The sequence below is a fragment of the Xiphophorus hellerii genome, chromosome 22, assembly GCF_003331165.1.
Source record: "Xiphophorus hellerii strain 12219 chromosome 22, Xiphophorus_hellerii-4.1, whole genome shotgun sequence".
NCBI classification, from domain to species: domain Eukaryota; kingdom Metazoa; phylum Chordata; class Actinopteri; order Cyprinodontiformes; family Poeciliidae; genus Xiphophorus; species Xiphophorus hellerii.
In genome coordinates this window covers 14,412,056-14,424,468 of record NC_045693.1, presented here as the reverse complement: position 1 = coordinate 14,424,468, position 12,413 = coordinate 14,412,056, and the positions used below count along the sequence as shown (strand labels likewise).

At 38.1% G+C, this 12,413-nt stretch overlaps 1 protein-coding gene across 1 annotated transcript; it reads right to left on the bottom strand.

Moving 5' to 3' along the window:
- Positions 1-3,504: 3,504 nt before the first annotated feature.
- Positions 3,505-10,239, bottom strand: gdf10a (growth differentiation factor 10a). The gene is made up of 3 exons (XM_032554070.1): positions 9,718-10,239; positions 5,109-6,211; positions 3,505-5,009 (listed from the first exon to the last, which is right to left on the bottom strand). Exons 1-3 carry the CDS (start codon positions 9,920-9,922, stop codon positions 4,818-4,820), a joined length of 1,500 nt encoding a protein of 499 aa, XP_032409961.1. The 5' UTR covers positions 9,923-10,239; the 3' UTR covers positions 3,505-4,817.
- Between the last annotated feature and the right edge of the window lie 2,174 nt (positions 10,240-12,413).

Sequence of the window (12,413 nt, the reverse complement as noted above, 5' to 3'; positions counted from 1 at the left end):
TTCATAAGAACTCAAGTGCAGAACTCCTGAGAAGTCTTTAGCATACATAATTTCCACTTCAATTTTCGGACCAGCCACACAATAGTTGGTAGAGAGGATACAAAAAATGAAAGAAAAAAAATGGTTCTCAGAAAAATAGAAGAACACATGAGATCAACTGGGGTAGAAGGGATTTTTAAATGTTTTTTTATGAACCACAAAATGTATTGCGAGTAGTCCAGCTTTCTGTCATTGGAACTCTCAACAATGAATCTGAACTGCAAAAAGTAATTGCTGAGGGAGTTGGGAGATCACAAATTTCCATAAAAAGGGATTTTAATGAAAAAATGTTGGAAGGAGAGCGTTTGGTAAATAAGAAGCGCTGATTTCATTTTCATTCAGGATTTGTCAATGGCCAATATGTTTGTCTTTAATGAAAAGCCTAATTGTGGTGAAAAAAGATTTGTTCTTTTCACATATTTATCTAATTAACTTGAGTTATACAGTTCTAGACTATCCTTTTTAGTGAACATGTTGCTCATGTTTGAAACTATGAAATGCTGAGTATCAACATTAGCTTCTATTGCCAATAGTTATCTTGTCAGCGAACAAGTTCCACTGGTTTTCAACCTGGAACTGATAAGTCTAGATAACAGGAATACAATTAAATTTGATTTGATCGATAAGCCAATAAACATGGCTACCTCTCCTGGATTCCTTTAAATCTGTATTGAACTGCTGTTAGTAATTGTGCTGGTCACAACAGGAAGAGGAGCCCAAATCAAATTCTACGTAAGTGCATGAAGACTTAAGCAGAGTTAACAGGTAAATTATACATTTTATTATACATCTATGGAAGCTCCACTCCTGTGAATTTGTGATTGAAATCCTGTCTACCAATCAGCTTGTTGCCTATTTAGACTCAACTCTAGAATAACCTCTCCTATGAATGTAAAACCTTTATGACAAAGGCCCAAATATGGGCCCTAATGGGGACATACAATTGGATCAAAAGAAAAAAAAAAAATCAATCTGAAACAGATTTGAAACAAAACCAAAACATCTAATGCAACTGAAATTAAAGATTAAAAATTGAAAGACAATGTTTTGAAATGGAAATAAAAGTGAAACTGAAAAATTTTTTTCAAAAACACTTTTCAGATTCAGCAGAGTCAGATTAATTATCAGAAGAAAATGTTTTTATTTTCAGATATAATTAAAGCTGTAAATCAAAGCTTGTTTTATTTGAAAATTTTAGATGGATGAAAGTAATTATGGTCAATCATTAAAAGTTAGAAACAATCCTTTTCATCTTTTGAAACTGGGGCTGAATTCTAGAACATGCAGTGAAAAGAAACTTTTGCTATTGTGGGTTTAATTTTGAAGCAGCTGAATTCCTCCCTGGATGAGGAAAATGTTTAGAAGAAAAATTAACCAGTTCACATTTTTATACCATTTCTACACATAGGATGAGATTTCTTAACATTACAACTACAGACTCACATGATTAGACAGATTAATCAAGAGAAACAGTAGCTTTTGTACTAATGAACAGAGGTATTGCTCTGAGCTCAATAACCAGACCATTTTACAGAAAATGGTACAGAAAATTCTCAGTTGTCCAATAATTACTTTAATGCTCCCCTATAATTTAACCATAATGCTGTAGAAAGGTAAATATTATTCTTGGTTTCCCACTTGCCTTGTTTCACTTTGGTTTCTAAACATTTTGGCCCATTTGCACGAGTCTGCTGTGATTTTCTTGGCTACAACACAGAGCTTTCCTGTGAGAGTGACTGTAGATGACATGCGGTGTGCATAGACTGTAAAGGGGACCAGTCAGGAAATAAGTAAAAGAAAAGGAAAAAAAGTAGACATTTTGCTGTAGTGAGGGCTGACACACTTTGAAGCTCTGACATAAAGCAAACATGATTTATAATAACCCTAATTGCAGCCGTCATTGCAGTTTTAATGGTGGTCGTACTATAGTTCATTCATAAAATGCTTAGTTTATTGCTAAACACTTCCCGGTTCTTAAAAAAGAAGCAACATTTTCTCACCCTCATCAGTTTTGGTTTCTTACTGCAATACATATTCACAGTGGTGTCTTTATTTTACTGTTTTGTCATTAGATGCAATAACACAAAGATGCCCTTTAACATGGTTTTCTATGTTTGCTTGATAATCCATGGAATGAAGTGGCTAATAGGCTTTGTTTCAAATTTGAAAACAACTAACACTTCACTCTTGTACATGCAGTATCAATTAACCCTTAAAATTAACCCTCAATAAAAATATTTTCTTAAATAAATTATTTTAGGAAGAAGTGGACAAAAGAAGAAGAAAAAACCTAACTAAGTAAATAAATATAAAAATGGTAAAAAAAAAAAAAAACCCTCAGCTACTGAACAGATATATTTCCAAATTAAAGGCTAAACTAAGTAAATAGGCATATTATTATTTACAGAAATTACAGTTACAAATTACAAATTTAGTGTCAGTCTGTGCCATATTAGAGTAAATATAGCAATATGAATTGGTTAACATAATAATTTACCAAAAATAATATAATACCTTTTGACATAAAATGGTACTAGCTTAATTTATTAGCACTTCTCAGCAGAAGTGCTAATAAATCAGAACAAGTATACCAAACATGGTATATTTGCCATATATAGAAGAACATGGCAAATATACTATTAATTTAATATTGGACAGCAATAATTAATCACAATACGGTCTTTGATATCCTTCCTCTCTGAAACATGTAGCTGTCTTTGGGATAGTTTTCTTTCCAGGTGTTTTACACATAAAACATTTCGTCATTATGAACAGATGTATCACACTGATGCCGAATTTCTGAGTAGTAATTGGATAGTTAATAAAAATTGGGACTCTTTTCCTGTTGCTTTTATCTTATGTGAATAAAAGGGATAAGCAGATCATCTCGACACAAGATAAGCTGTCTGCAAGCATCTGCAGGAAGAAAAAAACACACTTGGAAATGCTCTTTGGATGAGCAGAAAAAGGGGAAGTGCTCCATGTTTTGAAGTTCAAGTGGCTGACGTCCTGATGGGTGAAGGCTTGCTTCCTCCATGAACCATTTATCCGTAGCAGCCCACATCCGTCACATTATTCGCTGGACAGCTGATGCCTGAGCCTTTGGTGTGGGGCAACAATGGGTTCAAAGGGCCTGCTTCTGAGTGGAACCTTCCTGCTTTTGTACACCAATGATGCTAAAACTATGGTGTCCTTTAAGGTTTGTTTTGATACAAAACTCCACACTCTGAAATTTCCGAGAAAAACTAGTACTGTGTAAAACAATAATATTACTGCAAGGCCAATGGATTAAATTATTTTTATTCTAATTCTTATAAGGCAAAATTTTCATAATTTAAGCAATACACAAGTAAAAAAAAAACACAGTATAATCTGAAAAGTAGCATTACATAATCTAGTTATTGTTAGAGTCATATTAAATCAGATTTCACATCCAAAATACCAAACGTACAAAAAGAAAACAACTTACAAAACACATGTTTTTATTCCAACATACTTGAAGTGTTAGAGGGGAGTTGCTGGGTGTGAAGTGCTCTCTACAATTTGTTTCTTTATACAACATAAACAACATATTTTCTGCAAACAAAAGTACACATATGAGGGTATAAACTATGCACAAAATTGGAAATATTTTGTAATCTTGTTTTCTGAATGAGCTGCCAAAAAATAATGTCATTTTGCAGTCAAAGATTTCACCTTCAACAGTATTCTTACTCCTTTTTACATCTCATCATATTAGATACACAAACTTGGATGTATTTGGATAAGATTTTAAGTGACAGACCAACATAAAGTAGAACAAAATGTGTGAGCGTGTATGTGGAAATGATGGAACATGTTTAAAATGGTGAAACATCACCCTATGGGAATGGTTTTATTCAGCAAGAAGAGGGAACTTGCCAAGAGTTGATGGGAAGATGATTGCATCTAAAGATGAGGGAGTTCTGTAAGAAAACCCTTAGAGACTGCAACAAACTTGTGATAAGGGCTGAGGATCACCTTCCAGGACACCAACGTTAGACATTCAACCAGAACCAAAATTGGATGGTTTAGATTAAAGAATAGAAATGTATTAGAGTGACTTAGTCAAAGCCCAGGGATAAATGTTAAATTTAAAATTGCTTTTCAAAGATACCATCCTTCCAGTCTGCTGTGTTTGATGGATTATTATGCAAACACAGATCTAGGTTTCTAGAAGTTGGAAGAAACCTGAAAGTGGTTATCTGACTCTGACTTGGGGGTTCTGAATACAAATGAACACCACACTTTACATAATTTTATTTGTAAAGGAGAAAATAAATAGCACCTGTCCTTGTATTTCCACTTCACAAATGAGAGTTTTGTATTGTTCTGTCACATAAAATCCCAGGGAAATGTTTTGAAGCCTGTGGTTGTATTGGGAACAAATTTTAAAAGGTTCAACAGGTATGAATACTTTTGCAGTGCATTGTAAAACAAAACCACAGACTCAACATGAGCTGTGTTTAAAAACATTCTGCTATTAAAAAGGAAAACATCTCTTAAATGCTGTTCTCAACAGAATGCATTCAGCAACCTATGGGTCTTCTTGGAGATACAAAATACTGTCTGTGCTTCTCCTGTCAGTGCAGAGGTCAGTCAAATTCAATGGAATTGATTCCTTTATAGCTCCCTTATTCCTGAAGAAATATAGGGTGTCATTTTTTTCCAGCATCAGGAAACCTGTTATCCGATGCACAGTTCTGCCACCTTTACACCTGTTGTTTCTCCCTTGTTTGCGTTCTCCCCTCACCACTGTTCTATCGGCAGGAGCAGGATTGGACGGACATGTTGGGATAAACCTTGAGTACCAGGTTTCTGGATTCTTCCTGGAAGAGCACAGCCAGGGGACTCATGCTTTCTGGGACACAGCAGGGTTCAGGAATCCCAGGGATGATCCCAACAGCTCGGACTATGCTCTGAATGGTGGCGTGGTTGGATGGCCTGGCAGCCTGACAAAGTTTAAGGAAAGAAGAAACATGCAATTGTGACCAGGATACAAGGCAAAGTAGAAAGAAACAAGAGAAGATGTTGGATGTGTGTACTCCTACCTGAGGCATTGGAAAACCACATGCACCAGCACAGTAATAGGCATCAAATGACTCGGGGGCTATAACCCATTCATTCCAGCCAATATCAGCAAAATCCACTCTTAGGTTCCTCCTGGAACAGCGTCTGTTATGGCCCCACTGACGTCTCCTGGCTTTCCGCATTGTTTGTTCATCAAAACTCAGAACAGATGACTGAGTGTTAACCCTGCCCTTGTGTTTTCCCTGATTGCTCCGCTGATTCTTCTGTCCGTCACCAAAAGAAAGTGTTGGACTATCTCTGAAGGTAGTTGAATCGTCCATTTTAATTTGTGCTAGTCTCTCTTCTCCTTTGAGGGTCTGATGTTCAGCTTTGTCTCGCTCTTCTCTGGTCCTGTCTTGACTCTTCCCCATCTTTTCTTTCCTCTCTGCTTTAAACTTCGGTTTGAGTGCAAGGTGCCGGTTGATCTCCCATAGGTCCTCTTTTCTGTATTCACTGGGTCTGTAGTTGACGTCGGGCAACTCGTTGTTCTGAATGGTGTCAGGGAGTGGATTTGTTTGTCTTCTTATTCGTCCCTTCAGTCTTGGTGAGGAGTTAGACCTGTGCAGGACTTCTGCTCCTTCACTTATTGGGTCATATCTCTGAAGGCTAGCAGCAACACTGTTTGGCTCTGCTAAAGCTTGGTCATTGGCATACAGTAACAGGTAGGGCATGCTGACAGCAGAGAAAACATCCCCTTGTTTTTTATGGGGCTGTTGTCCAAATTCCAGTTCCAGCGACAGCAAAAACTGACCCCTATCTTGAGCTTCCTTTATTATCTTGGTCACATCTTTCATCTGCCAAACCCCCTTCCTGTGGGGGTAAAAGGTTATGTTACCTATAGATGACTCCACCGGCTCAGATCTAACCTCCGACCCAGAAGAGAGGGAGCGAAACAGCAAGCTGATGGACGGAGAAGGTTGTGTGAATGCGGAGTGGCATGATGGGCTCTTGAAGCGTTTGCAGAACCAGGGTCTTGTAAGTGTGTGCTTATCTAGCAGGAAGTGGAATGTTGCAGAGAGGATGGCCTCTGATTCCTGAAGGGTTGTTAGGTTAAGTCTGTACACAATCCTGTGGTCAGCAGAGTCTGAAGAGACATTAAATCATAATCAGCACACAGTCATTGGAGAATCAAATAAGATTTACGAATAAAATTACATTATTAAGTATATATATGCAAATATTTATATGTTCTATAAGTAACAAACTCATTTTTAAATGTACAATTTATTTTTAAGTTGATCAGAATTCCTTGGAACTTTTATTCAGTTCCTGCTGACTTGCTGCTTCCTTAGGCAAAAGGCTTTCTTTTGTTTTCATGACAAACTTAAAGTAAACACAAATCAGCTTGAAGTGTGTTTACTTTACTGGGGATCAGTAAGCTGTAAATTACACTGTGGACAGTGCAGAAAAGAGCCACAACATTTTACCTGAAGGTGAGAGCATAGTGACTGCTGTGTGTCTGTGTGAGTCTTTTCGTGGTTCAGCTGTTATCCATGTAGAGGAAGTCTTAATGGGGACCAGCTATTGATAATGTTAACCCTTCCCTGGCTTTAAATTGTAAATGTCCTGTACTTCTATAGCACTTCACACTACATCCATGCACATGTTTACATGCTGATGATGGCAAACTACTGGATAGTAGCCACAGCTGCTGTAGGTCACATTTACAGAGATGATGCTGCAATGCACTGACGACACCAGGCCTCTGACCACCACCAGCTGGCAAGGCAGGTGGAGTGTGTTGCCTAAGTGTCTTACAGCATTACAGCCGCTGTAGTTTCTAAACGTTGTACTAATTACCTCGTTCGTTTGTGAGTTTACATCATTCACAACAAACATCAAATAGAACAAATATGTTTCATACACAACAAATGGCTTCTACCGTGGTAATTATGTGAAATTAAATTAATTATATCCCAACTTCAGAAGATTTGCCTTTACCTTTACAGAGCTCTTTGGTTCCTCCTATCAGTCTGTAGCTTCTCATATTGAGGTCATCAAACCAAATTTCAGATCTACCATAACTGACTGACACCTGCTGGCCTCAGGTTTGCAACCAGCGTGTGACTGAGAAACCAGTAACCTCCTCCCAGATGATGACATGAACTTGTTAGTTCCTCTGTCCATTGTAGTAGCTGATATATTGTGAAAAAATGGTAGAAACGATGCACTAATCGAGTCATGCTTACATAGAAACAACGCACTGAGGCTTTGTTTGTGAGACTTGCAGTCACGTGGGTCGGTTGTGGGCGGAACTTGGTAAGGTCCATATGCTTTGGTTGTTTTTTTTTTCTTTTGGTTTTATGAGCAAAATGTGACAGTTGTGACAAAACAGAAAAACGGAGTAGGTTAAGGCAACAAGAAGCTGAATTGCGTTTGAACTCGGTTTTTTGAGTTTTTTTAGATTAATGGCAAAACGTTTAGAAAAAGAAAAAGCTCTGAGCCAAAGGCACTTATGTGTGGTTAAGTTTCTCCCCAAAATAGGAAAAAGGCATTTCCTTACATTGTTACATGACTGAACCCTGAAACTGTTGAGCAGTTCATTGGTAGGATGTGAGAAGGTGTGCCCTTAAGAGGAAACAGACTCTGGGTGAGCAGCAGGCTGCATATTCATGAACAACATTAACTTCAACAGCAGAGTTATTGTTCATTGTGTAAGACTTCAGCGGAAGTGTGGACTGACTGAAAAGATATATTTTACCCTGAATTCAGCCTGCATATGGAAGTGCTTATCCTCAGTTTCAGTTGAAGCTTTCTTTTAAGCTTGCTACAGCCTTCTCAGTCACTGAGATACAATCAACTTTTTCAGCAGTCCTCAAACCGTTGTGAAAAATCTCTTACATGTCTCCTTGGATTACATCAAGCCTCTGCAGTAAAAATACACACATGTTATGATATGCTATCTGAGAGCTCTGCAGTGTACAAATGAAGAGTTGCATTAATAAAAGCAGCTTTAGATAGAGAGGAAAGAATGTGCATTAAGCCTCCTGTTTCCAGGACGTGGAGTCACTTGTTCCCCTCAGGACCAACTAACTTAAACACAGAAGCCACGACAATGACCCCCCTCTGCGGACATATCTGCCTACCCCTGAGTTTTTTTAGTTTTTTTTTTACTGTATTGTATTTTACTGCACATGGCTCAAACGCATTCTTGTGAGTCTGTCTAGGGTAATTGATCGGACCCTGCATGCGAGTGGCGCCATTGCTTCCAGAGCCCCAATGAACTATTTAAATGCATTCTCAGACTGATCCAAAACAATCCTAGATATTTAGAGTGCAGAACCGGCCTTAGATTGTTTGGGGCCCAACGTAAAAAGTTTTATTTGACCCCGTAAAACTATTTAGAACGATTTACTGAGTAAACACTGTAAATAAACGTAGAGGCAAATTTATTTATCTAAGTTATTCCTTTGGTACATCAGTCTTGTAGCAATTCTAATTTATTTACTCTAAAATTGTATATTATATTACATCACAAATGTAACTGAAATACCATTGAATGCAAACAATTAATCCCAAAAAATGCTTTAACTTTTGGTAGGTTTTGGTAGGTTAATATATTTCTAGTGCCATGCTTTCTTATTCTGAATGCTTGTAATTTGTTTGACCAACTAGACAGAACTTTACGGTTCATGTTGGCAACACAATAGATTTAAGTGACCAAAAGACTAAAGCTGACAAAAGATGGTGGGTCCATAGTGGTAATAGAAAACAATTGAGAGGAATGCAAAATTAGTAAAATAATTTAAATATCTGCAGGTTATATGACAATTTCTTGTTTCACTAACAAGAAATTGCTAGAAATAATACATTGTCTATTGTCTAGTTTGCAATTACAGTGTCAATAAAATAAGACTCCTTCACAGACACAATAAGCTGCTGAACTGTTTTGCAACATTAATTTACGACTATTAATGCAGACTTTAATGCACTAATTTTTAAGAATTAGTATAAAATAATCAAATATTTAAAAGCTTCTTTTTAGGTTCCATCATTTGTGGTCCACCATTCACCTTCTAGAGTTCACTTTTGTTTTGAGTACTGCTGCACTTCAAGGCTACAGCATCACCTCAATACATGACGTCTTGCTGTGAGCATGAGTTTCAGAACCAATACTTGCTACACAAGTCCTGGTGCAAGTTCAGAGGCAAAATAAGTAATTATATTTTTTATGTGTTTGCTTGATTTCACGTATGTTTCGACTTATTTATTCAGTAGTATTTGGAATGAAAAAAATATTGCTACTGTGCAAGTATTGCTATTTGATGCCTCTAATTCAAGACAGTTTAATTGGATTCCACCACTACTATTAACATAACCCTTTACTCCACATGATCTCTTATTTAGTCTTTCAATTTCTTTTGTAAACATAATTTGAAGCTTTGTTCATGTGTGACTTGGGCCGGCTGGGTGTCTGCATTTTGAATAGCAGTTAATGGAAATAACTGGAGGAACTTTTCATCCTGCAAATTTGCATTGGGAAAATGCAATTCCCAATGCATTTTAAAACACTTATTTTTGCTGCACAGCGACTCCTAAATTGCTTCATTTGAGCGCCCATGCGTCATGCAGGTGAGCTTGTTTACACACCTTGGATGGCTCTGAAACTCCTGATAGTGTTTCCTTCTTTCAGGCGCTTCTCTCTGTTATATTTCTCGTACAACCTATGCATATGCCGGGAGAGCATATCCTCATCAAAGTCACTTGAGAGCTGGAGGAAGCCGGTGTCTCCGGTAAACGATGCAGAGGCCAGGACGCAGATCAGCGTCAGTAGAGACAGGTGCGAGGAAGCCATAATAAGGACTGCCGATTATGGGCCGAGAACGATCCAGCAAAAACTCCAAAAAATATGAAAAAGAGGAAACGTGCAGAGAAATGTCCAAACGAATCATTAAAAACAATCCACGCTGTAAAAGCGCGACTTTCCCCTTTGCGCTCCGTGCGCACTCTCTCTGCTCTCTGTCGGACTGTGTGGGACCTGGATGCTGAATGGGTTGGTCCGGGCAACAGTTGGGGCTGGTACTTTCACACTTGTGTGATCGCCAGCGGCTTCAAGGGGGGTTATAGTACTGGAGCGGTAAGAGGCGATGACGCACAATCCTGTCAGCCAACGGGGTCCCTGCAGAGTCAAGAGCCAGAAGTGAAGGTCATGAGGCTGACCCCCTTCTCTCCCTACCCGAGATGTTAAAGAAGACGATGTTATATTTCCTTGCATGCGGTTTTGGATCACTTTTTGAAAACAAAATTTGAACCCATTTGGTCAACTGAAATGCTTTTTTTTCCTCCTTGCGGGCAAAGTAATTCTACCTCATAATTTCCAGCTCACCACATTATTTCCAGTAACTGCTTTTGACATGGCCTCAGTCACACATAATTAGCATAGAAACACCTACAATAATAGTCCGACCAACAACCCAGGGGCTATTGTTAGAGCAGGGCTCCGCATTGTGTACAGTGTTCAACGTGTGCGTGTTGGCGCTGAATTTGTTCATTTCAAGTAGCACACTGGTTTCAAACTTGTAACACTTTGGTCTGTGCTGCATGTATTTTTGTATGTTTGTGCTCACAGTGTGTTTAATCTGGTGTCTGGAGTTCTGTACCAACAATGCTTGTTTTGTGGTGGTGGTCTCCAGCAGAGAGGCTGTAACTAGCTGGGGCCTCTCAGGTCATTTTGCAGCACACTGTGTGAATCACACACACACACACACCCACCCCTACACGCACAGAGAACTACTCAATACCTTTGTGGCCCCCAAGGGCCGCGCAGAATACTCCTTTTCACTATGTTCCACGCCAGCGGCAGCTCTTAAATCTGGACCTCTCTTAGGGCATCCATGTGTGTTGGGGTGTCCGTGCATGCTTTAGTGACAGTAGAGTAGCTCACTGAAGTGGCATGCTTTATGGTTTTGTCATACCGCACAAACACATTGGTTTTCCTTTCCCCATATGGTGTTGACTTATACTGTGATGAAAAACAAACCATGATTAACTGCTGTGGTCATTTTACTGAATACATGCAATTCTTCCCTCCCCGCCCCATTTCATCTTTGAAGAGAAAAATCTAGTAAGATGATTGACCCCTCCTATGCAGATTAGGACTTGTGGCTATACAATATTAAAAAACATGCTGCTGTTTCTTTTGAATTAACTATATATAAAAACTGAAAAATAGTTGTGCAACAATGAGCTGATGCTTTGTGATTACAAGTCGTAAAACACGGTGCCTGTCTTGTTGCTCTTTTCTGGTGAAGAAAATGGAAAGTAAACAAAGGGGTTCAGAAAGGATTCAGAAAAAAGTGCATCCTTACAGCAGATGCAACATGTGTGAGCACAGGAAGTAAAGTTCAAATGTGAAGAAAAGAGCATAAAGTTGCCAAATCATATAACTGTAAATACGCACAAAGCACTCATTAGCTTTCATTAGCTTACTTTGAAAAAGTATTCAGACTTCTTGCAGATTTCATACTTTGTCACATTTCAACCAGTAATTTTACAGTATTTTCTTAGAATTTGATGTCATAGACCAACAAAAAGTGGTGCATAATTTTGAAATGGATAGAAAACAAGAAATGGTTTTACATCTTAAAATCTAAAAAACGCAGAGTGAGTTTGTATCTGACCCTTTTAACTGTGGTATATCAAAATAAGGTTTAGTGCAATCAATTACCCTTTAAAGCCTAATTAGTAAAATGAGTCCACATTTGTGTACTCACAGGCATAAAAGCGTGTGAAAACCTTGGATGTTTGTTAGTGTTTAGTGAAACATGGAGCGAATCACGGTTTAGGGTTGCTTTTCTTCCTCAGGATCAGGAAAGCTGGTCAGAGGAGGTTCATCTTCCAGGATCATCATGGAAATCTTAGTTTAAAGCATATTTATGTGTTAGACACAATCAGAATCCACACCTAAAGCGAAAAGATAACCTGTGGCAAGACTTGTAGCTGTTACCTCAGCGAAAGGTGGTCCTAAACATGATTAACTAAAGGGAATAGGAAAAAGTTTTTAAACCATGGATGCTTTTATTTCCAATTCAAAGTTATACACTACTTTGTGTTAGTCAAAACTCAAAAGAATAATTTGAAGTTTCTGTGGTTGTAATTGGACAATATGTGAAATAAAAATAATCAGGATGATGACTTTTACAAAGCAATGTAGGTACCAAGCGGTGAAATGTTTGTTACTTAAGATTAGGTGTTCTGCTGTGAAAATGTACATTTATTTAAGTGAAGTGACATTTTATAAAAATTAGAACACAGTTAAGATCTGCTCATATGATCCCAAAATTTAG

Bases quoted from the DNA above. Each gene is read 5' to 3' on its own strand.
- gdf10a (XM_032554070.1), bottom strand. From the start codon at position 9,922: ATGGCTTCCTCGCACCTGTCTCTACTGACGCTGATCTGCGTCCTGGCC. The intron at 6,212-9,717 runs GTGTGTAAACAA...ATGTCTCTTCAG, and splicing joins GAGTTTCAGAGCCATCCAAG to ACTCTGCTGACCACAGGATT. The intron at 5,010-5,108 runs GTAGGAGTACAC...AAACTTTGTCAG, and splicing joins GTGGTTTTCCAATGCCTCAG to GCTGCCAGGCCATCCAACCA.